The sequence below is a fragment of the Nilaparvata lugens genome, chromosome 12 (genome assembly GCF_014356525.2).
Source record: "Nilaparvata lugens isolate BPH chromosome 12, ASM1435652v1, whole genome shotgun sequence".
Classification (NCBI taxonomy): Eukaryota; Metazoa; Arthropoda; class Insecta; order Hemiptera; family Delphacidae; genus Nilaparvata; species Nilaparvata lugens.
Genome location: NC_052515.1, coordinates 2,033,680 through 2,061,178, shown reverse-complemented (window position 1 = coordinate 2,061,178; position 27,499 = coordinate 2,033,680). Strand labels below are relative to the sequence as shown.

Sequence of the window (27,499 nt, the reverse complement as noted above, 5' to 3'; positions counted from 1 at the left end):
TGTATGAGAGACAGAAGCCCGGATGCACAAAATTCTATTAAATTTTAATCATGATTAAATTCACGAGAACCAATCAGAGAAGGCTTCTCCGATTGCATTCATCACGGTTAAAGTTTAACCGGCTTTTGTGCAACCGGGGAAGATAGAGCCAAAGAACCGAAGAGAGAGAGAGTAATAGACATAGAGTGAGAGAGTTCAGAGAGAGAACCTTTGGAGAGACAGAGGAGAGATATCCTAGAAGGTCACAGACTGAGCATAGGTAATAGGTGAATAACTAATGGAAGTGGAGGGAGATCCACAAGTATATGGAATGAGAGAGAGGCGTTCATGGTAAGAGAAAGAGAGTCTGTGGCGAAGTTAGCTTTGGTTTCTCAACTTCTTTTGGTGCAACTATAGTTGATATAAGCGAAACCAGTGTCTGTGATTAGTGATAGGATATGCCTAGTAGTGAACACACCTGAGATGGCGGGCTTATCAGTGTCTTTCTTTAAGTGTTTTCCGTTTTTTAAGTGTATTTTGTTTTCGGTTTTGTTTTTGTGTAGTTTCCGTTGCTCGGCTTCCGATAAATTAGTTTCGTCGCCAGTTTTTGCATCGATCAACGAATTGGGCAGAGATGAGTGTGACCGGGGTTCTAGTGAGTTCTTTATTTATTTATTCATTCATTTATTTATTTATTAAATGGTATATAAGACACAATTCATCGAAATGATTGGGGAAGGACCAACAGGCATAGTCCAAAACTTCCTTCCCCGAATTTCAATCCAAACACTAGACCAGAAAGTAGGTTGATATGTTTCATTCACTTTTGAATTTCATTCCAATTTTCTGTCTTTTTTAATATTTTTTTCTGCAGTGAGGTCCACGTTATAATGGCAGGATTGAATGATTTTTATAGCTTTTGAAGTTCTTCAGTTGTTGAAATTGATAATAGTTTTTAGGTTTTCTAGAGTTCTCTTGATTTTTAAAGGAGATTTTCAGAGTTTTTGAAGTGATCGGATGTTTTACTTTTAAGCAAGGTCAAGTTGATATTGCTGCTTATCTAGTGAGGTCCAGATAGCAGAACAACGTTGGCGATCCTCTGTCTTGTCAATGCCTTCTATAGACGGTAGCTGATACAGGTTCATTGATGTAATATTAACTGTTCATTCTCGTTTTGAATAATCAATTGAATTTTTTTTAACCAAAAATCATATTTTACAATTATCTCATAATTAAGATGAGATATTTTGTTAATTTTTAATTCTATACTGTTAAAAGACGATCTGACAATAGAGCAAAGCGAGAAGAGATATTTTGTGAATTGAACAACTACAAGACTTGACCTATTTCGGATATGTGTTATCTAAATTTGATAGAGGAATAGCACAAGGTTACCTTCTTTTTCCTCTCCCTAACATTTTCATAATGTAAGTATTGTATAAACGAGTAAAGAATGATAGCGCTATCTGCTTTGTTGAATGATAGACAAGGATAGCAATACCATTACTAATCTAACACTGCCATTATAACGTGGACCTCACTATACCAATTACCTTTCTGGAACTCTCTCATGACCAGACAAAAATGAAGACATCATCTCTGAAACTGAAACTATAATTATTACATCCTTTTCAGTTGTCACCTTTTCTTTGAGCATAGAGGAAGTCACCAGAAATAAATATAGCTATAGAGACACTAAGACTCACTAGACCTTCATTGTTGGGTAGAATAAATTGGCTTTGACATTAGGTTTTACTTTCCTTGCCATATTACCATAGGTAAGGAAAGTATTGCATTCCGAAAAAAATAAGGTAACCAAATTTTCAAATTTCTATACGTTTCAAGGTCCCCTGAATCCAAAAAGTGGTTTTTGGGTATTGGTCTGTATGTGTGTGTGTGTACACCATATCTCATCTCCCAATTAACGGAATGACTTAAAATTTGGAACTTAAGGTCCTTACTCTATGAGGATCCGACATGAACAATTTCGATCAAATGCAATTCAAGATGGTGGCTAAAATGGCGAAAATGTTGTCAAGAACCGGGGTTTCGCGATTTTCTCGAAAACGGCTCCAACGATTTTGATTAAATTTATACCTGAAATAGTCATTGATAAGCTCTATCAACTGCCACAAGTCCCATATCTGTAAAAACTTCATGAGCTCCGCCCCATCTATGCAAAATTTGATTTTAGATTCCCGATTATCAGGCTTCAGATACAATTTGAACAAAACAATTCAAGTGGGAAAGATTCAGCATGAATATCTCTACAATTAGTTTTGTGTAACATTTTTACCTGAAATTGAAAATAAGCTTAAAATTCGAGAAAATGTGATTATTCAATTGCAAACTGTTGATTCTATTAAATCATTCACTATAAAGAGATAGCAGACCTCGTGTGTCTCCAGCGTTATTGTCCTGTCACTAGCTGGCTTGGAATAGTAGGCTTGAGATGCGCGTGTACACTAGCGTCAGGTGCTCAATTTTCATAATGGCAAGGTAAGTTGTGTGAGTGCGCTACACCAGATTTTTCATTTTGTGGATTCCAAGGCAGAGAATGGACAACGCTGTTTTCCTATCTTTCTCTACTGTCATTATAACGTTGACCTCACTATAGTAATGCTTCATTGTTGCATAGAATAAATTTCATGGCTTTGACCATAGTTTTTCATTCGCCTTTTTGACATCTCAATGCATTTAAAGACTGAAATCGTTTTGAAACAGTTGAAAGGATTGGGAAATAGTCGGAATCGCATGCAGAAACTTTTGAATAGACTTCATACATATAATGACAGCGCACTAAAAAGTTATTATGCAATGTAATCGCTCTGAGATGAGTATCAACTCTCACCAAGTCACGCACCTTCTTCAGACTAAATTCGTTTTGGATCATTTCACTGAGCAATTTAGCAGGCAGAAAATTGAAAATAGGTCAATAAACGTGGCTAACATGTACTGATAGCATTGGCAGGAATTAGGAAAATCATTTAAGGGAAAGGTTACATAAATATCATACTTCAATAGAGCTTGTTATTTAGTTTCTAAAGCTGCTAATCTCTGTTCAGGCTCAATCGCACGGCGATAAGTGGAGTTCAGTTTAACTATAATATGTTGTCTGGGGACATTCAAAAGCTCAAAGAAAATTACTTGCGACATGCGGAAGTAGCTAAACTAGTAGTTCTGTGAACAGTAGACCTCACGCAGTATTTTCATCCACAAGTACCTGATTGAAACTATAGACCTTATGGAAATATAGTAATAGACTGGCTTCTCCACAAATCTGTGTAAATCACTTGTCGGCTGATTTATGATGAATAATGCTATAGACTGATTTTTACTCTAATATTGGCGTTTGAAGGAGGCTCCTTTTTCCTTTCATATTATCCTTGAAATGCATAATTTCCAAAAACCTTGTATATATGTCGACGCGCAATTTAAAAAGGAGCATACCTGTCAAATTTCATGAAAATCTATTTCCGCGTTTCGCCGTAAATGTGCAACATATAAACATATAAATATTTAAACATTCAAACATTCAAACATTCAAACATTCAAACATTCAAACATTCAAACATTCAAACATTCAAACATTCAAACATTCAAACATTCAAACATTCAAACATTCAAACATTCAAACATTCAAACATTCAAACATTCAAACATTCAAACATTCAAACATTCAAACATTCAAACATTCAAACATTCAAACATTCAAACATTCAAACATTCAAACATTCAAACATTCAAACATTCAAACATTCAAACATTCAAACATTTAAATATTCAAACATATTCAAACAAGATAAATGCCAAACCGTCGACTTGAATCTTAGAACTCACTTCGCTCGGTCAATTAACAAAATGTTAATTACTCAATCCTTATAGATTCCATTAGATTGAACGGAACTTGACAAACACATATGTTCATCATGTGTATGATAAGTTATGTTCAATCTAATAGAATCTATAAAGATGAAGTTATTAACATTTTGTTGATAACTTTGGTGTGAATGCAGCTTTACTGAAAATTCTGTTGATGAAAGGCGGGAGAGAGACAGTTTTGGACTCTCTCAAGACAGTCTATCACCTGTTGTATTATTTCAATCATATTTCACGCTAGCAGGTAACCCGTGCTCCGCAAGGGTCTACTTGAAAACTTGCTAAACTGGAATCTTGATCTACTGAAATCTTGAAGAATTTAAAAAAGGCCTATACTCATTCAAGAAGTTGTTTCTTTATTCTAGAACATTCTGTTCATCCTTGTAACTCCATATAATTTTCAGACACTTAAAAAGAAAAAATATATGGAGTTTTTCAGTTAGATTTAAGAAAAAAGCTCATTCTTTTCCATAACCTCTCATTAAGTTTAGGCTCTACGCATCCTCATAACTCCCCATTCAAAAGAAACAAATACCATAGCTGAAGTTTTCAGTTGGATTTGAGAAAAATTTCATTCTCCTCTGTAACCTATCGTTTAGTTCTTCTCTCTTTATCCAACTCCGCAACTTCACACTCCGAATAATTTCTCAGTAAACAAGAGATGTTTCAAAGATTCGTTATCCGAGAGGATGCTTTCAAGGTTAAGGTCAAGTAGGTATTACTGCCAAAGGTCAAATCGTGATTTTCTATACATATTCACAATAATATATACACTGAAGATTATATAATTATACTTATTGCTGAATATATTATAGTTAGATTCACTTTTAAGCAGTCAGCATCTCTAGACAGAGCATATCAATGCTTTTTACTCAACTAATATTCTGACAGAAGTCCAAAAAGTCGATCTCATCGTAGATTTATAAGCGGAAAATTTTGACTTACTGGGAATATTTCGATGCCAATGTAAAATTTCTCTATAGTTAGATTCACTTTATAGAATCAGTGAAAATGATAGAATGGCATGGTTGACAATTCTCTTCCTTCACCATCTTCTGTAGTAGTGGTTATCTGTGATGCAAATCATCCTGGTATATCTGATCTGATATCAATTATTGTTAATTCTTGTTAAGGATTGTAAATTCCAACTCAAATATATTTTATTTGTAAAAATAATATCTTCACATGATTTGATACTGAAATTTCATAATTGAGATTGAATATTTTGGTATAGTGAGGTCCACGTTATAATGTCAGTGTTTGATTAGCAATGGTATTGCTATCCTTGTCAATCAGTCAACAAAGTGGACTTGTCAATTTTTGTAAATGTTACCATAGGCAAGAGCATAGTAACAATTGTCAATAAATATTTTATCTTATCTTATCTTAACAAAGCTAATATCGCTATCTCTTTTTCGCTTTGCTCTGTTGCCAGATCGTCTTTCAACAATGTAGAACTATTAATCAATTAAAAAATATTTTATCTCCATTATGAAATATTGAAAAATATAATTTATTGCTTAATAAAATGTAATTGGTTATTTTAAACGAGAATGAACAGTTAATATTACATCAATGAACCTGTATCAGCTACCGTCTATAGAAGGCATTGACAAGACAGAGGTACGGCAACGTTGTTCGCCTACCTTTCTCCACTGCCATTATAACGTGGACCTCACTATAGTTGATGTTGTTTGTTTTCCAACTCCAAAATATTTTTTTACCATGAAGTATGATTTATTATGATCTTTACATGATTTATTGTAGAGTGATACTGATTTTTATATTTTAGAATTATTATATATAGTTCATTACATTACTCCATAGCTAACAAACGATTTGGCCTCAGTGTGAAGCTAGCAAAGGATAGAGCTATCTGCGTTGTTCCATGACAGACAAGGATAGCAAACCAATGCTAATCAGGGGCTGACTTTGAAACGGGAATGTCACTATATAAGAAAAGTTTGTATAAGATAAGTTGAGACTTGAACAAAATATCAGTGTTGCCAAATTGTGTGAAATTCCAATCTTTTCATATATGCCCATATGACTGGATATATTTAAATTGACAACTCCGCATCGAATGTGTTATCAAATTGAAATTATTTATTTATTTATATATTACAATTCAGTTGTGTAAAGCCACACATTTTTGAGCAAGGCTCAAGTGGCATGCAACAGGATTGGGATCCTGAGAATGCGTTGCAGCACTCCTCTATTGTATAGGGACATGCCTCTACCAATGTCCTGGTTATCTTAGATAAAAACACTTTATAACCACCACACAACCTAATATCCTCTGGAATACAATTATAAAACTTCAATCCTGAGTAATACGTCCCTTTTTCAAGTAGAGAGAGTCTATGAATTGGGAGCTGGAACAAACATGCATTTCTACCTCGAGTTCTGTATGCATGATTAATTCGGTCAACATTGAAAATTTCTGAATTTTTGAACACAAAAGAAAACACTTCCAAGGATGAATACATCCTGTCATATCGGCTTGCATGGAGAGATTGAAACTCCCCACAATTTGGCAACACTGATATTTTCTTCAAGTCTTAACTTAAATCAAACAGACTAACGTCATTTTTTAATGTATGTAATCAGGGCTACTTATAGTCACTGATATTCAGTCTGTAGTCATTTCAAGAATGAGATAATAATTCGATTTTTGTTCAATCTAGTGATATGTGAGAATTGAATGAAAAAGACTAAGAAATTGTCAAAAAACCACTGATTTATTGATAATTTGAAAGACCGGTTTCGGTTATTACACCATTGTCAATCTCTGATAATCTCAGTTTATCAGAGATTGACAATGGTGTAATAACCGAAACCGGTCTTTCTAATTATCAATAAATCAGTGGTTTTTTTGACAATTTCTTAGTCTTTTTCATTCAATATGAATAATTACCACAATATCGACTTCTCAACTACACAAAAATATGTGAGAATAATCTTGAAGAGTCCTTGACATGAAGCTGTCTCTGAAATTGATTCTAATCTAGTGACTCATCATGATAGTTGATGAGATTCTGGTAATCAGCTTTAATTTATGGGAAGATTGGAGAGTCAGGTAATTGCTAAGAGAATCGTAAAGTCAGTCAAAAAGTTTGAATTGTTGGATTTTGAAAGAAGTTGTTTCAAGCATTTAACTCGAAGAAATATTTATCATATTCATGTGTGTAATATGATAGTAATTGTAATAAATTGATGTCTTTTTCAATGATGAAACACAAGGCTACATGAAAATAACTCTAGTGGAGGTATAAAGGTGCGTACTGACTTAGTGCCGGTTGCACAACAGCCGGTTAAATTTTAACCGTGATTAATTCTACGAGAACCAATCAGAGAAGCCGTCTTATCAAAAAGCCGTCTCTGATTGGTTCTCGTGAAATTAATCACGGTTAAAATTTAACCGGCTGTTGTGCAACCGGGATTTAGAGTATGATAACATTGAATGCGTGTATGTGCAAGTGCACGTCAGATCATGCATGCGCTGAAAAACAGAATCTGGAAAGAGCTATCAAAACAAGTTGTGACTTGCATGTAGCTGCAACCAGCAAGTGCACGTGACTGACTGCATGTAGCTGCTCACACTGAACGCAACCAGCAAATGCACGCGTTCAGTGTGAGTGTTCCTATTGTTCTTTCCACATGTCGTTACCCATCTGCAAGCTTGGTCATGCACGACCACGCCTGCACTTGCACATATACGCACCAGGTGGAACAAATTGACTCAGTTTCAACGGGGAATAATTGAACATTGAGAAATTTGAACAGTTTTTACTCTGCAAAGTGCCAACTATAACAGAAACAGGATAGAATTTGGGAAAATTGATAACACTTTTCTTCTACATTTTATTCTTGAATATTAGCAGTTCAATTTTTTTCAATTTTTCATCAAACTCTTAAAATTTTCTCTCATTTTTTGTTGCCAGGAAGCCTGAGCGATGGAGCCCTATCACAACTGCATTCCATTTCGGACATAGTTTCGTTTGGTATGCTACCTACAAATGCCACCAACAGCAGATGCAGAGAAGACTCCGTCAGGCTCATAGAAAACGCGCGTCTCTACGATCTGCACTCTCTCAATGGTAAGCATCCACTTTAAACTGTCGTCATTTTTAATTATTATTAAACGAAAATCCAAATTAAATGCTGTAAATCACCCCGAACACTTTTGCTACTGCAAATATTGACATCGGGGTGAACAACTATAGAGCAGCTATAGTGAGGTCCACGTTATAATGGCAGTGTTTGATTAGCAATCGTATCGCTATCATTGTCTATCATTCAACAAAGCTGATAGCACTATCTCTTTCTCGCTTTGGTCTGTTGTCAGATCGTCTTTCAACAATGTAGAATGAATAATTAATTACCAAAATATTTCATCTTATTTATGAAAATTCAATATGAAATTATTGACAAATATAATTTCTTGCTTAATAAAATATAATTGATTATTTTGAACGAGATTGAACAGTTAATATTACATCAATAAAACTGTATCAGCTATCGTATATAGAAGTCATTGACAAGACAGAGGATCGGCAACGTTAATCTGCTATCTTTCCCCACTGCCATTATAACGTGGACCTCACTATAGATGGAAACTCTATGACCGCTATTATTCAAAAATTATTTGTCAGTCCGGAATATTTTATTATTTGTTCCCGGGCTGACAATTAATTTTTGAATAGTAGCGGGTATCGAATTTCCATCTAGCTGTTTATCCTGTTGTCAATATTTGCAGTAGCAGAAGTCTTCGGGTTGATTTACAGCATTTAATCTGAATTCTTGTCTCGAATTTCCATCTAGCTGTTTACCCTGTTGTCAATATTTGCAGTAGCAGAAGTCTTCGGGGTGAATTACAGCATTTAATTTGGATTTTCGTCTAATAATTATAATTATTAATTCATTAGCATTTCTATAAATGCAATATCCCAGTCATTTCCATCTGTAGCCATCATTTTTTCTTACAAACTATAGTTGGGTCCACGTTATAGAGCCAATGAAAATTATAGGACCATAGAGTAGACGATTCTCAGTTACCACCGCCTTTTATATTAGACAGCTGAGATTCAAAAAGTCATTCCGATATTATTTATCTGATGACGAATAAAATGCGTTTGATGTGTAGTTCATCATTATTTATTTTATTTATACATTAATAGATACAATCATTCTCATCTATGAATGATTAGGGAAGGAACAACAGGCTTAAAGCCCAAAACTGTTCCTCACCCAAATTTAGATAGAAATTGTCCAAAAATAGGTTATGTTTACACTACACGTTTTTTGTCCAATTTTGAGTCCAAAATATTTATAAACTAGGAATTTAGAATTTTGGAAAGTTGAAAACCAAATTAAATAATAATACTTCACTAAATCATCACTAATAACTGAAAATACTGTATTAATAATTGAAAATTTTAAAACGCGAAAAGAAACTCAAATGTACTCCTAAAACAACAGCTGTCAACATATATATTATCAACAAGAATCAACAATAATTAATATAGCATCACATATACCGGGATGACTTGAACCGTAGCTACCTACTATAGAAAGCGGTGGTAACAGAGAATCGGCAACTCTGTAATCCTATCATTTCCACTGGTGTTATAACGTGAATCTCGCAATATGATAATATAGCTGCACTCTCAAATTCCGGTTCCTATTTTTGTCTAGTCGTAGCTCCACATATTTTTTGTCAACTGATTTGCATTCTTGTTCTTCTCTATAGGCTCAGAATAGGATAGATCTCGTCTTTTTTTATTAATATAACTGTATTTGTTAACAGTAAAAATGTTATTCTATGCTTACTGTATACATTTTCTTCAACAAGATTTTCCGGTTCACCAACAGATTAAGTGTAGGATATTTTGTTCCAGTACTATCTTCATTGTAGAATAGTTATTTAGAATATAGTAATAGCACTATAGCAGGATAGTAATTTTAGCCTACGACTACTTCTTATTACATTTAACCATAGAGAAACAATAGCGTAAGTAGATATCCCATGGTATAGGGAATGTATGTCGCAACTTTTACTGTTATCTCAAGCCGATTACTACCGACTATTGTCAATTTTTACTGTTTTGTTGGGGTGATAGTGTATGAACGGCACAATTTGAGAGACTACCAGCGTCACACAGCTGCATGGGGAAAGAACTACGTGAACTATCAGCTTGGGATAACAGTAAAAGTTGCGACATAAACGCCCTATACCATGGGATATCTACTTATGCTATTGTTTCTCTATGATTTAACGCTGTAATACGTGGAGGCTCACACTTTCTGCACTGAACGGGATCACCATGATAAAGTGCATCAATCGAGCTGAAATTTTATATGTATATTCTATAAGAAAATATAATTGGAGCTTAATTACTTCATTACCGCAGAAGTTTTCAACCAGGTCACTTCCGTATAATCGGACGGGCACGTTGAATTGTCAGTCCCTGTTGAAGTATGACAGTCGTAAGGCCCATTGACCGCTTAAATGATATATTTATCATTAATTTATCGGGATTCTTCCTGCAAGGTACTCTCTACCAACAAAAGCCGTACGAATAAGCTACTTAATTATTTACTACTAGCAGGTAACCCGTGCTCCGCAAGGGTCTTATTAAAAACTTGATGTACTAAAATCTCGAAGAATTGTAAATAGGCCTATAATCATCCTTGGTAAATCAAGAATCTATATGAAATATTTCACGTTAATCAGTCCAGTAGTTCAGACGTTATGATGCGTCACATTCGTAAATTTTCTATCCTGTACCTACATGTACTAGCTACCTACAAAAAAACTAGCTACATAGGGACAAAATTTCTAAACAAGTTGCCTGTTAATATAGATTTTAAGAGCATGACTTTCAAAAAAGATCTTCATAAGTTCCTTGTTGAAAAAAGTTTTTATAATGTGAATGAATTTTTATGTGACAATTATGTGTAATATCATATAGGCTATATATATATATATATATATATATATATATATATATATATATTATGTTAAATATATATTTTTGTTAAATATTGAAGAGATTTTCTTTGTACATGACAATGTTCAATTGTATAGTTGTGATTCATAATGACTGTACTGTATTGAACAAATATAAATTATTATTATTATTATCTATATATATAAAAGCGAAATGGCACTCACTCACTGACTGACTGACTCACTCACTCACTCACTCACTCACTCACTCACTCACTCACTCACTCACTCACTCACTCACTCGCAGAACTAAAAATCTACTGGACCAAAAACGTTCAAATTTGGTAGGTATGTTCAGTTGGCCCTTTAGAGGCGCACTAAGAAATCTTTTGGCAATATTTTAACTCTAAGGGTTGTTTTTAAGGGTTTAAAGTTCGTATTTTAGCATGTATATTCTTCTTCTCCCAATCTCTTAATTATAATTGAAATCTCCATATCATATGTTACTATAGAACTATAATCTAGATAGAGTACCTCTTCGAAACAGTTGTTAACTTTACTGGCAACTAAATTAATAATTTTGTCAGGTTGGCATTAAGTTGAGTTGACTTTGTTAGGTTGGTACAAAGTTGAAGATTTAAATGCATTTATCGCGGAAAAATTGATTGAGCACTGCTACTTCAATCCTGGGAATATTATATTACTAGCCGTCAGGCTCGCTTCGCTCGCCATATCCGTTTAGCCAGACGTTAAGTCTGGACCCCCGACTGGATTGTCCTAACATATGATAAAAATGCTCAAATGAAAAATGCAGGCGAGCGAAGCGAGCCTGCTGATCTTATCCATGGACGATCCAGTCGGGGGTCCAGGGGGCGGAGCCCCCTGGCTAGACGGATACGGCGAGCGAAGCGAGCCTGACGGCTAGTTATGTATAAGCCAATTCGTGCTCCGCCAGGTCTAATCAAAAACTTGACGTACTGAAATCTTGAATAATTAAAAACAAGCCTTTATTCATCCTCGGTAAACTAAGAATCCATATGCAAGATTCCAAGTTAATCAGTCCAGTAGTTCAGCTTCAGACATGATGATGCGTCATTCGTAAATTTCCTATCCTGTACCTTCATGTATAATTATAAGTCAATTCTCTCCTTTATTATCTTATAGATTCATTCAGTTACACTCTACTCTAATTGAGGAAATGCCTGGTTCTGTTTTCTCTCCATGAATATCAAGAAAAGAATATCTTCATTAAGCTTTTTAGTTACTGAAATTCTCAAAGGTTGTTGAAGATGCTCTGAGCCTTGAAATAAATTGAGAAATTTGAATAACGTTCCACTCCGCTACGTCACGTGTTTGTTTTCGTTATATTTGTCATTTCTGGGATTGTTCGAAGACGCTTTCTGGCCTAGGCCTATCCCAAAATCTAAATCCATCCCACACTGTCATTGAAAATCCCAACTAATGATCGTTGAGAATAGAGTCTCTGCCAAGTCTTGTGACATTCATTTATAACATAATATTCGAGCAAAACATGTCTAGGAATTATTGTGTTTACTCATAGTTTTCTTCAATTGATGATACGTTATTCTACACTATTATTTCACAACAATTACAGTTTTACTACTTCTATTATTATCAAGTTAAGCCATTCATAATATTACTTTATCGTTATTTTTCACCATTATAACCAATCTTATCATTGATAGAGAATTAGTGAGGAGGATATTTTTAATATTCTTTCCGAAGAATGGACCACATTGATATGTCCAAAGCTCCGCCAATTTATGTAGATGCATAACAATATAATTATCTATAGTTATTATATTACAAATTACTTTTTCATATCAAATACAGTTCAATAATTATTTTCTTAGTCTATATTATGTAAATTCATCTATAATTTTGATGTATTGTAAGCTATTGTATATAAGTGTATAAGCCAGTATATATTGTAATCTACATAAATAAAGTACTCAATCAATCAATCAATCAATCATTAATATTTCTTCTATTTCCATTATTATTCTTAGTCATTCATCAAGTTGCTTGAGTAAAAATTTCGTTGAATTTTGGTACCTTGAATTTATAGCGAGGTCCACGTTATAATGGCATTGGAGAAAGATAGGAGATCAACGTTGCAGATCCTCTGTCTTGTCAATGCCTTCTATAGACAGTAGCTGATAAGTTACATGTTTATTGATGTAATATTAACTGTTCATTCTCGTTTAAAATAATCAATTATATTTTATTAAGCAAGAAACTGTATTTTTCAATAATTTTATAATTAAGATGAGAAATTTTGTTGATTTATTATTAATTCTACATTTTTCGATCTGACAACAGAGCAAAGAGAGAAAGAGATAGTGCTATCCGCTTTGTTGAATAATAGACAAAGATAGCAATACCATTGCTAATCAAACACTGTCATTATCACGTGGGCCTCACTATAGGACAGGTACGTCGAACAATTCTACTTGACATTATTTTGAACAAGAATCAATGTGCTGATGGAAAATAATATTTGCTTTAACATTATAATTCTCATGAAACTCACTCCCAAATTATCAAAGTTTATCATAATATACTGTATAAGAATGACGTATATCATAATTTTACCTCGAATATTCAATTATTTATTTATTGTCGTGAGCATTTTCACAAATACATGGACATCGTCATGTACTTATGACATAATTATATAAGAGCAAATAACATATACCAATAATTTATTACAGTAATACGATACAATATCTAGATACTAGACTTTGTATACACACAATTTCAGTCAATACTACAATTCAACACAGTTATTTTTTTATTAGTATGGAAGTTTTGTCAAAATTAAGAAAATTTCAAACTTTAAGTGCACGTCAAGGATTGAAATGTACTATTATATTGCCGGGAGACTGGCAACAGTAAAGTCATTAGCATCACCCAGTTAGGCACGTCTCCCACATTCAAATAATGATGTGGTGCACTGTCTGCTCCATCGCCCCACAGTCACATACTGGGGAGGCTTCAAGTCCCCATTTGAAAAATGATGCATTACATCTCCCATGTTCAGACCGAATTCTGTTAAGCGTCACCCAGATGCGACGGGGAAGTTCAAAATCAGGAGGCCCAGTGCCTGAGAAATAGCTCTCCGGTATTCCTGGGGCGCTTTCTCTCTCAATCGTCTGCTCAGAGAGATCCTCTCGTCTCTTAATTGCAACACAGTACAGCATGTATATAATATACATAGTATATTATCGTATAGGCCTACAAAATGGCTATGAAATATGTTACTTTCGTCATAAATACGCATCTTTCTATTCTCTCGAATTGTATTCAAGGAAGTATTATCGTGCTGTTGAAGCAGGAAGGAATAGTGAGGCTACTATAATAAATAATACTATATTAGTAGCATATTTTAATGATTGTCTCTAGATGAGAATGCATTTTCGTTAGTTGTAAGATGATGATTAATCTATCCAGTTGGAAAAAAATCTGAATTCTCTAGATTCGTAATTAGAATTGAATTGAAAGATTGAATGAATGAAAAGTTCTGATTGATGGCCAAGAACTTTCAAGGTTGCTCGTAGTAACTTGATTGATTGATTGATTGATTGATTGATTGATTGATTGATTACTTTATTTATGTAGATTACAGTATATACTGGCTTATACACTTATATACAATAGCTTACAATACAGCAAAATTATAGATGAATTTACATAATATAGACTAAGAAAATAATTATTGAACTGTATATTATATGAAAAAGCAATTTGTAATATAATAACTATAGATAATAATCATATTGTTATGCATCTACATAAATTGGCGGAGCTTTGGACATATCAAGCGGAGGAGGGGGAGGAGAGGAGGAGGAGGATGAGGAGGAGGAGGAGGAGGAGGAGGATACAATAGCTTACAATACAGCAAAATTATAGATGAATTTACATAATATAGACTAAGAAAATAATTATTGAACTGTATATGATATGAAAAAGCAGTTTGTAATATAATAATTCATAAGATAAGATAAGAGACAGGAACAGTCGAATGGTATTTGGCCTACGAATTTAACATGAGAGAAGGGCCAGAAACAAGAGAGAGAATTGAATTGAATTGAATCGCTGCCTTTATTAAAAAGTCTAGAGAGAGAGTGAGAGAGAAAGAAAGAGAGAATAAATAGATTTGATTTGATGGAGAGAGAGTAAGAGCGACAGAGTGTGTGTCTGTAAGATTGATTGGTTGATTTGAACGCCTACTGGTGTAGTTCTCAATTCTGCCGGTAGGTGGCACCAATTGCTGGGTGATGTTCCACAATTCCACAAAAATTAAAATTTGTGTTGTCGTCTATCAAATTGAGATGAACCTGTATCATTTGTGGTGATACTGTATCGTGTATGTTGATACTGTATCATAATTATAAAATAGAGAAACGATAGCATGATTAGAAGATATCCCAGGGTTTCAAAGTTTGGAAGTGTTGTATCATAATGTTGGTGTTGTGTATCAAGTTGAGATGATGCTGTATCACAGTCGTTTGAAACTGTATCATGTGTGTTGATTCTGTATCATAGTGTTGTTGCATGGAGAAAAGATAGCAAAAGAAGATATCCCATGGGACGTTTATGTACCAGATGTCACAGTTAACTCAAGCCGATAGTCCTGGTGAAACTATGTGACGCTGGTAGTCTCTCATACTGTGCCGTTCTTAGACTTCACCTCAACAAAACAGTAATCATAGATAGAAGACTACAGTAATCGACTTGAGTAACAAAAAATCAGCTTGAAATTTGCAACAGTATGATACAATATGACTTATATACCATGGGATAAATTCTCTTATGCTATCTTTTCCCTATGGTTATAACATAGAATAGCTGATGAAACAATCTTTATAAGTAATATCAGGGACTGAGCTTCGCTCCAGAGTACAAAAGCATAAAAAAATTATTACGAAAGAAGAAATTATAATAACATTCATAGTTCATACAGAAATGTTCTATCCAATCACAGTAAATTGAGATTAATTCCCAGAGGAATGCATAAATTTCCCTCACAAAGACCCAGTTGCACAAAAGCTTGTTAAATTTTAATCCTGATTAATTCCACGTGAACCAAATCAGAGAAGACCATTTCAAAAAGATGGATCTACTAGAATTAATCAGGATTGAAAACAATCCGACATTTTTGCAACCAGCACTAAGTACCTGATTGAATAATTACAAAAGTTCAACAGCTGAGTCATAATTTTGACACAGTCCCACACACATGAACTCGCTCACTCACTTCCATCATCAACAGACGGCGAAATAATTATCAGCTGTTTTCCCAAGGATGAATAATAATTATCCTTTTAATGTCCTCCAGCGAGTTTTCCCAGGGATGAGACCAAGTGCAATCGAATTTTTATATTATAAACCTGCTATTTGCTGATTTTCGTGAGAATCGTTAGAGCCGTTTTCGAGATCCGGTGAAATACAAACATATAAACAGAAATTGCTCGTTTAATAGTATAGGATAAGTTTTCACTGGTTATACTCTCAGAAAAGTATATAAATATCCTCCCCAGTAGCACACAACAGTAGATTGATTATTGCCTTAGAAGTTGGGACTCCAGGTCCTCTCTACCTCTCTACCTCTTTTTTGGTAGAGAGTTAGTGGGGAGGATATTTTTAATATTCTTTCCGAAGAATGGACATTGATATGTCCAAAGCTCCGCCAATTTATGTAGATGCATAACAATATGATTATTATCTATAGTTATTATATAACAAATTGCTTTTTCATATAATATACAGTTCAATGATTATTTTCTTGGTCTATATTATGTAAATTCATCTATATTTTTGCTGTATTGTAAGCTATTATATATAAATGTATAAGCCAGTATATATTGTAATCTACATAAATAAAGTACTCAATCAATCAATCAATCAATCAATCACACAACCCAAGAGAGTGAGAGAGAGAAAAAAACCCGAGAAAGATAGTGAGAGAGAATGTGTGTATGAGAGAAGTTACTGAAAAGAACTAGAAAAAGTGGAGTTAGACTCTTGTTCTTCAAATGTTTGCCAAAAAGGTTACCAAAAAGGAATGAAGACTGAAACTAATAAGGAAGAAAGTGAAAGCTATAGTATGTAGCTTTTGTTTTAAAAAATGATCATATTTAATACAGAATAACTGAAAATATCAATAACAGCGGGTGGAAAGAATGGAAAAAACCGAAGTCTTTTTATCTAAAGGTCACTGCAGTAACTCTCTATAAACCCATAAACATCCTCGGTAAATTAAGAATCTTTATGCAAGATTTCAAGTTAATCAGTTGAGTAGTTCAGACGTGATGATGCGTCAAACATGTATTTCGTATGCCGTACATGTATAAGCCAATTCCTTCCTTCTATGAAATGAATTTTATATGAGAATATTGTAAGTGGATATTGTATGAGAGTATTGTATGGCACTGTAAAGGGACAAGTTACATAAAATCTTTAGTGTACAAACCACACAATCCATATTCAGATCATTAATACATCTCAAGGAAAAAAGTGGTTAAGAATTCATAAAATAATAGGATAACTAGAAACCAGAAGAGGATATGTTAGGTTAGGTTACATAACATTTTCGCCGTTAAAACAACACAATGAATCTTCAGATACTAATTAATTCGCTGAGCCTATACAAACTTTGAGTTGAAGGTCATATCTTGAATAGAAATAATAGTCTAGCATAATGGTAATCACATTCACATAGACAAATGTATCCGAGTTCAATAGATTGCTATAGTGATGTCCACGTTATAATGGCAGTGGAGAAAAATAGCAGAACAACGTTGCCGAACCTCTGTCTTGTCAATGCCTTCTATAGACGGAAGCTGATACAGGTTTATCCTATAAAATAATAATAATGTCGAGTGACCTGGCTGGCTCTGGTCTGGTGTCAGAGTTTTCAGGTCGCAACTGATCAATTTCAGGGCCTCTGACATGACCTAACGACTGCTTTTTAGGCAGACGGGACCGACGGTTTAGTGTGTCCATCCGAAACTCGGGAGTGGCCCGAGATATACTATTAAACGAGCAACTTCTGTTTATATGTTTGGATGTTTAGATGTTTATATGTTTGTATTTCACCGGATCTCGAAAACGGCTCTAACGATTCTCACGAAATTCGGAACATAGTAGTTTTATAATATAAAGATTCGATTGCACTAGGTCTCATCCTGGAAAAACTCGCTGAAGGACATTAAAACGATAATAATTCATCCTTGAAAGAACAGATTTCGTCGTCTGTCGATAACAGAAGTTGCTGTGCCTGTGTGGGAGATCAGTTGTGTAATCATTCAAACAGCTTACTGTATCTCGCGAGAAATATTATCTTGAAATTTTAATAGACTCCATCAAAATAATCTGATACGTTGACATGACATGGTTTATCACTCTGAATTAGAGTATATCATAATATTCAAAGTTGATCATTATTTTACAGTTTTAAGTGATTAGTGAGTGTTATTTTGTTATTCAATTTGGTTTGTAAACAACCTAAATCAGAACTTTTCTGTTTTTAACTGTTTCTGAATTAGAGTATATCATAATATTCAAAGTTGATCATTATTTCACAGTTTTAAGTGATTAGTGAGTGTTATTTTGTTATTCAATTTGGTTTGTAAACAACCTAAATCAGAACTTTTCTGTTTTTAACTGTTTCTGAATTAGAGTATATCATAATATTCAAAGTTGATCATTATTTCACAGTTTTAAGTGATTAGTGAGTGTTATTTTGTTATTCAATTTGGTTTGTAAACAACCTGAATCAGAACTTTTCTGTTTTTAAATATTTTGACTGAAATTTGGACCTGGATTCAAGTGTATGAAACATAACCTACATTTTGGACCATTTATAGTGTATAAAACAAAATTCGGGGAAGAAACAGTTTTGGGCTGTGCCTGTTCGTCCTTCCCCAATCATTTTGAAAAATTGTGCTTTGTTTATCAATAAATAAATAACGAGCGAAGCTCGGTACCCCGATATTTGATGTAATATTAGCGGTTCATTCTCGTTTAAAATAATCAATTATATTTTGTTGAACAAGAAATCATATTTTCCAATAATTTCATAATGAATTTCATAATCAAGATGAAATGTGTTTTCAATTAATTATTGATTCTACATTGTTAAAAACCGATCTGGCAACAGAGCAAAGCGAGAAAGAGATAGTGCTATCCGCTTTGTTGAATGATAGACAAGGATAGCAATACCATTGCTAATCAAACACTGCCATCATAACGTGGACCTCACTATAACAGCCTTCGGATGCAATTGGAGAGGAATTCGCCTCTTAAAAAGGTTCTCAAGGATTAGTAAGTGTGGTGACTGCAAATTAAAATATTCAAATAAAAGATTTCCTTTATATGTATGGGTACGCTTCACCCATGCATTCTATTATTTGACAAGTATAAGTATTATTTGTCCTTTTGAATGAATAGAGTATTTGAATAGGGAAGTACAGTACCATACCATAATAGAATAAATTGAATGTTCCGTAAATAAAGAAGCATACATAAAACATAAACAGGAATGCAAAATCATTGACTCCCATTGAATCTAGGCTAGGCGCCCACCAGTTCAGTCAAGACAAGACAAGACAAGATCTCGAATTCTCTTAAAAATTGGATATTTATAGGAATTGCAATATTATCATCAGAGATTTACCTCAAGATAAACTGAAAACTTCAATATCATTTTCAACCTAGCGAAGTTAGGTCTAATTGAATCACCAGTTAGTCAAGACAAGACAAGACAAGATCTCGAATTCTCCTCTTAAGAATTGGATATTATTTATAGAAATTGCAATATTATCATCAGAGAATTACCTCAAGATAAACTGAAAACTTCAATATCATTTTCAACCTAGCAAAGTTAGGTCTAATTGAATCACCAGTTAGTCAAGACATGATCAGACATGTTCAGTCACAATACTTCACATAGTTGCTTATGAAGACATGTCTAATTGCAATGACTAATCAGTGTGAGTTGCATCATAAGCAACAATGTGAAGTATTGTGACTAAATGTGTCTTGTCTTGTCTTGACTAACTGGTGGGCGCCTAGCCTTAGATCTATATATATAAAAGCGAAATGGCACTCACTCTCTCACTCGCAGAACTAAAAATCTACCGGACCAAAAACGTTCAAATTTGGTAGGTATGTTCAGTTGGCCCTTTAGAGGCGCACTAAGAAATCTTTTGGCAATATTTTAACTCTAAGGGTTGTTTTTAAGGGTTTAAAGTTCGTCTTTTAGCATGTATATTCTACTTCTCCCAATCTCTTAATTATAATTGAAATTTCCATATCATATGTTACTATAGAACTATAATCTAGATAGAGTACCTCTTCGAAACAGTTGTTAACTGGCAACTAAATTAATAATTTTGTCAGGTTGGCATTAAGTTGAGTTGACTTTGTTAGGTTGGCACCAAGTTGAAGATTTAAATGCATTTATCGCGGAAAAATTGATTGAGCACTGCTTCTTCAATCCTGGGAATATTATATTACTAGCAGTCAGGCTCGCTTCACTCGCCATATCCGTTTAGCCAGCCGTTTAGCCTGGACCCCGACTGGATTGACCTAATATATGATAAAATGCCAAAATGAAAAATGCAGGCGAGCGAAGCGAGCCTGCTGATCTCATTCTTGGATGATCCAGTCGGGGGTCCAGGGGGCGGAGCCCCCTGGCTAGACGGATATGGCGAGCGAAGCGAGCCTGACGGCTAGTTCAAGTATACCTCACTTCGCTCGGTTGAAAATGATATTGAAGTTTTCAGTTTATCTTGAGATAGTTCTCTGATGATAATATTGCAATTTCTATAAATATCAATGTTATAAGAGGAGAGTTCCAGAAGATCATAACTTCAAAATGTTGCAATTATAAATTTTTCGTTCGTGCGTGTCAGGTGATAGGTGATTAAATGCCTAAATTAGAATAAAATCCACTGTTTTAACAGCTTCGTCATTAAATTCAAAGAGGTCTTGTCGAGTGCATGCTGGTGCAAGACAGCATTTCAGGAGGTGGTCATCTGACTGGATATCGCCACTGTCGAAGTACGGGTGGTATTATAAATAATAATTATTTATTTTAAACTAGCAGGAAACCCGTGCTACGCAAGGGTCTATTTCAAAACTTGACATACTGAAAACTTGACGTACTAGAATCTTGAAGAATTTGAAACAGGCCTATAACTATCCTCAGTTAATTAAGCATCTATAATGCAAAATTTCAAGTTGATCAGTCCAGTAGTTCAGATGTGATGATGTGTCAAACATAATAAATTTTCCTTTTCCGTACGAGTATAAGCCAGTTCTTTCCTTTATTATAGTATAAATAAACTATAAGGAGTAGTTAAACTCTGACCCAAATAATAAATACTGCATGTGTCTTGGAAGATGTCCAACGTCTATTCTTGACATTTAAGTTCATGAAACTTGTCTGATATTTCATTTCCCTGTAAAGATTGACGCATCAGTATTTATATCATTTTCACCTATAACATCCAAGTATTTTGGATTTTTTTTTTGTGTAGTTGAGAAGTTGATATTGTGGTAATTATTCATATTCTTTTTTCATTCAATATTTTGGAATTTTACACTGTTTAACAATCTACTCATCTTCAATTGAATACTGTTGCATTGATTCTTGTAAAATTAATTTTTTTATCTCCAATTGAAGTGATAAAATCGTATGTCTTTTATTGGTGGGGAGTCCCTTACGGGAAGGTCCCATGCACCTTGCTTGAATATATCATTTAAGCCGTCAATGTGCCTTACGACTGTCATACTTCAGCCGGAACCGACTGTTTAACGAGTCCATCCGAAAACACGGGAGTGACCTGGTAAAAAATTTTGGTGATGAGTGGGATTGAACCGGGATCTCTAGGCTGTTTCGCGAGCACTCTATCGAGATACTGAAACATTGGTTCCTGTTGCAATTATAAGAAATTTACACAGTTGCATCTGTTAATTAATTAGTTTATACTTCAAACTGATTTATTTTGAGAATTGTTTTCCGATTTGCTGAAATTCTCATGTTTTTAAATGTTATAAGAATGTAAAATTTACAATATTCCTTCAAACAAATGGTCTTATAGTAAGGTCTACGATCTTGCAACAGAGAAAAGCGTGAAAGAGATAGCACTATCTGCTTTGTCGAATGATAGACAAGGATTGCAACACCAATGTTAATCAAATACTGTCAATAAAACGTGGACCTCACTATAGAACAAGAACAAACACAACAAGATACAGTATAAACATGATATGATACAGTATCACCACACATGATACAGTTTGAAACCAATAATATGCACTATCATCTCAACTTGATACACAACACCATGATTGATATTCGCTATCTGCTTTGTCGAATGATAGACAAGGACAGCAACACCAATGTTAATCAAACACTGTCATTATAACGTGGACCTTACTATACAACAAGATACAATATCAACATAATAAGATACAGTATCACCACATATAATAGAGTTTCAAACCAATATGATACACTATCATCTCAACTTGATACACAACACCATGATTGATATTCGCTATCTGCTTTGTCGAATGATAGACAAGGATAGAAACTCTAATGCTAATCAAATACTGCCATTATAACGTGGACCTCACTATAGAACAAGAACAAACACAACAATATACAGTATCAACATAATAAGATACAGTATCACTAGACATGATACAGTTTCAAACCAATATGATACACTATCATCACTCAAATATTTGAATTATGACATCTATCAATTTCAATCAAATAAATACTGTCATTATAATATTGACCTCACAATAGACTACTTGCTTATAATTGGGACTCATTTTGTCTCATTTTATTTATTTCTCATTGCTTCATTTAGTACCTGTATGTGTGACTATTGTATGGGTATTCTGTTTCCTGATGACTATGTTTATTGCACAAAAGCCCATTAAATTTTAATCGTGATCAATTCCACGAGAACCAATCAGCGGAGACGTCTTATCAAAAAGGCCTTCTCTGATTGGTTCTCAAGAAATTCATCATGGTTAAAATTTAACCGGCTTTCGTGCAATCGGCCTATGACGAAAATAATAATTCTATTCTATTCTTACTTTCTTGCAGTTCTAGATTCATGGGGCAAATTTCCATCCAGTGTGTTGCGAGGAAATATCATCCAATTTGGAAATTTTGACCAGTGCATAAGGACCAATGAGCGTTACTGTCTTCTCACTCTCTCACTCCCTAAGCTGAAGGCATTTGACCATCTCATTCACTCGCATCATATCCTAGCCAGTACCATGGAAGATGTAAGTCACTTTTCCAATAATATTTCATTCGCATATGTGTTATTTATCACGTTATAAATTTGAAACAAAGATTGTCTGAATCGTATTTTATTTCGCACTAACCTCTCTAGTGAAGTCCACGGTATAATGACAGTGAAGAAAGATTCAGATTCAGATTCAGATTCAGATTCCTTTATTCATGTGTTTAACAAAACATGATTCAACTTACGTTCTAGCGTTAAATAGTTATTTGTGCAACTAGTGCGCAAAGTGTCAGTTTGCTGCACCGAAAGAAACGTTTACGCCCGAGTCGTAGGCGAGGGCGGAATGGTTTCTTGAGTGCAGCAGAGGAACTTTGCTCACGTATTTCACATTAAGTTTTTCCTACAGTTACCATTGAATATGAAAAGTGGGTAATTATGGGTAAAATTGCCTGAAATTCATCAAATGTTTTTCTGTGTAATTTTATTATTGATAAAAACCTTAATCCTAAAATCCTAAAGTCCTCGTTGTCGTTGGTTATAATATATAATGAATAATAATTAGCGCGTTGTGCTTGGTTGCACCTCTGCTCACTATAGCAGCCACAGCAGTCACTGTTACCAACTTCATTTTGATTTTGCTGCACTGTTGCTCCATATAACCTACTAAGTATTTTGCGTTGCCATGTTGCAAATCTGGAGTGCAGAAAAATTTTTCCCGCACTAGAGCGGAAAAGTGATTCTTTGCGTTCTGTAATCAGTGCAGAAATGGCCACTTTTCAACGTAACTGTAGGAAAAATAAATACCAGTAGCGGTAAAATGACATGGTGAATCAAATTAAACTGATGAGTTCTACAATAATATTGAGCAAGAATAATGATGAAAAATGCAAAAGTTGAGGTACTACTGTAATGTTTTCACATGAAACGGTGAAGTTTGGACCTTAAGAAGTCCATTCTCAGAGAGGGTATCGAGGATAGGAGAACAACCGATGTCAATGCCTTCTATAGACGGTAGCTGATAAGGTTAATTGATATAATATTAACTGTTCATTCTCGTTTAAAGTAATCAATAATATTTTATTAAGCAATAAATTGTATTTTTCAATAATTTCATAATGAATTGTCATAATTAAGATGAAATATATTGTTGATTAACTATTAGTGCCGGTTTCCGAGCTCGAGATTTAGTCCTAGACTTTAAACAGCTGGAGTCAGAAAATTGGCTTTCCAAAACGAGGCGTAGTCGCAGCTTTTATAACAGTAGTCATAGTTTTTATTTTCTCATTTCTATAATAATTGGAAACGTTTTTCCTTGACGAAATTAGACATTTCTTAATAATTCAAAATAACTGAAACTTTTCACTATTTTCTCTTCATTTTATTTTGTTTTCAATTTACTAGTTTCTCGAAATTTAATTCAAACATGACTATGACAATGACTGCGACTACGCCCCGTTTCGGAAAGCCAATTTTCTGACTCCAGCTGTTTAAAGTGTAGGACTTAGCTGAATCCCGAGCTCGGAAACCGGCCCTTAATTCTACATTGTTAAAAGACGATCTGGCAACAGAGCAAAGCAAGAAATTGTTAGCGCTGTCCGCTTTGTTGAATGATACAACCACAACCAGATACAGTATCAACATAATATGATACAGTATCAATAGACATGACACAGTTCAAACCAATATGATACACTATCACCTCATAAAATGATACAGTATCACCACACATGATACAGTTTCAAACCAAAATTATACACTATCATCACAACTTGATACACAACCAGATACAGTATCAACATAATATGATACAGTATCAATAGACATGACACAGTTCAAACCAATATGATACACTATCACCTCATAAAATGATACAGTATCACCACACATGATACAGTTTCAAACCAAAATGATACACTATCATCACAACTTGATACACAACTCCATGATTGATACATTCGCTATCTGCTTTGTCGAATGATAGAGAAGGATAGCAACACCATTGCTGATCAAACACTGCCATTATAACGTGGACCTCACTATAGTATTATATCCTTTACAAATGGTCTTTTATCCTAGTTAATTTGTCTGTTTGTTTGTTTGTTTTCAGTCAGGCCACCGTGTCCCAGTAAGCTTCTCGTTGGTGCAGTGGGGTGTATGTGTGCCCAGCTCTTGTGGGGCGACAGACATTGAGTCAGCACTTCGCTCCAATGTGGCTACACACGCTCATGCAAGCGGGGTCGAAGTCAGGGTGGAAGACAAGATGTGTCAAGCCAGGGTAGACCCTTTGCCTGCTCCCAAGTATGGCATGAGGATTGCCTTGTGAGTTCATTTGTTCATTCATTCATTTATTCTTATTGAATGAAAAAGACTAAGAAATTGTCAAAAATGGGTATGAAGAAAGTATGGTGGACAGATTATTGAGTAAAATTAATAGAAAAATTTCAATCAATTCTAGCTTTGTAGGCTCAAACTGTGAGGAGAAGACTTGGATAACAATCCCATATGTAGGCCTTGTATCTGATAAAATAGGTAGGGAATTGAAGAGGAATGGATTTCATGTTGCTTTCAAGACCAAACCGATTTTAAATAGTCTATTTAGCTGGAGTAAAGACAAAATTGATATTTGGGATAAAAGCGGGGTGTACAAACTTAAATGTGATGATTGTAATGCTTGTTACGTGGGTCAGACTGGTAGAAGTTTCAAAAGTAGAATTAAAGAACACATCAGAGATTGGAATAAACAAAATGGGGAATCTAACTTTGCAGAACATTTGATAACAAATAATCACAAGTTCACAGTTAAGGAGAATGTTGAGTTTCTGCATGTTAATAACAAAGGCAGATCTTTGAATATTCTAGAGGCTTTAGAAATAACAGGAGTAATTAAGGAAAATTCCCAGTATAGTTTAAATGACCAGATTCATTTCAACCAGTACAACACTATGAATTTAGTTTTGTCATAAAATTGTAAGCATACATTAGTCAATAGTTTTTTCCATTTACATATTTGTTTTATTATCTTTCACACTTGTTTTCTTGGTTCTTATTCTGTACTTAAAGTAAATTTTATTATCATGGCGATTCTGTTGCTTAAGCCGCCATTTTGTCACACCGTTGAGGGGGAGGAGACTGTCTAGCTAGGCCAATGGCAGGCGTTCATGCCCTCGACCAATAACAGTACTCGCCTACTAGTATAAATTCTGCTGCTGTTGTATTTAGTTTTAGTTTATCAAAGATTGACAATGGTGTAATAACCGAAACCGGTCTTTCTAATTATCAATAAATCAGTGGTTTTTTTGACAATTTCTTAGTCTTTTTCATTCAATATGAATAATTACCACAATATCAACTTCTCAACTACACAAAAAGTGCATTCATTTATTCGTTCATTCATTCATTCATTCATTCGTCCATTCGTTCATTCATCCATTCATTCATTCATTCATACATTCATTCATTCATTCATTCATTCATTCATTCATTCATTCATTCATTCATTCATTCATTCGTTCGTTCCTTCATTCATTCAAACATGACCACACACGTACAGGCGAGATGTCAGGTGACAGGTGAACATCGCAGCGTTTGTGTGTTCTTTCATGTCATGAATACTCGAAGACCGTTCGCCGGAATCTGGCCACTAACGGTCAGACAAGTGTGTACATGCATGTTTATCATGTACACACACATGTCCATCATGCATGTTTTGTTATCAGCAAGAAGCTTCCAACATAAAATTTGAAAACACAGTTAATACAGAAGTGTCTATTTGAATTGTTTAAACATAAATTAAATAGAATTGACAACACAGTTGATATAGAGGTGGTAAGTTGAATTGTTTTTCAATTAAATAGTTAATTTGACATGATAGTGAAACCATAGATTGAATAAAATTGACAACACAGTTGATATAGAGGTGGTAAATTGAATTTTTTCTATTGAATGTAGTTGATTTGACATGATAGTGAAACCATAGATAAACAATAGCATGAGTAGATATCCCATGGTATAGGGCGTTTATGTCGCAACTTTTACTGTTATCTCAAGCCGATAGTCCATTTAGTTCTCTCCTGTGAAGCTTTATGACGCTGGTAGTCTCTAATATTGTGCCGTTCATACACTCTTACCAGGTCAAAACAGTAAAAATCTACAATAATCAACAGTAATCGGCTTGAGATAACAGTAAAAGTTGCGGCATAAACGCCCTATACCATGGGATATCTACTTACGCTATTGTTACTCTATGGTGAAACAAACATCGGAATCTTCAAGTAGGCTAAATAGCAGAGAGAAGAAGTTGAAGAAAAAGATATCCCATGGTATTGGTCTTTTGTGTTTCAAATCTCAAATCAATTTATTGTCAATGTCAACTCAAGCCGATTATTGT

The 27,499-nt window shown here is 34.3% G+C and overlaps 1 protein-coding gene across 1 annotated transcript in view; it reads left to right on the top strand.

Moving 5' to 3' along the window:
- Positions 1 to 334: 334 nt before the first annotated feature.
- The window catches only part of LOC111052526 (O-acyltransferase like protein), a gene marked incomplete at its 3' end in the record, with an annotated part of 43,029 nt that continues 15,864 nt past the window's right edge, over positions 335 to 27,499 (top strand). Inside the window, 4 exon segments of the mRNA XM_039438634.1 lie at positions 335 to 634; positions 7,803 to 7,958; positions 22,965 to 23,149; positions 25,220 to 25,431. Coding sequence (XP_039294568.1) covers positions 463 to 634; positions 7,803 to 7,958; positions 22,965 to 23,149; positions 25,220 to 25,431 — 725 coding nt within the window.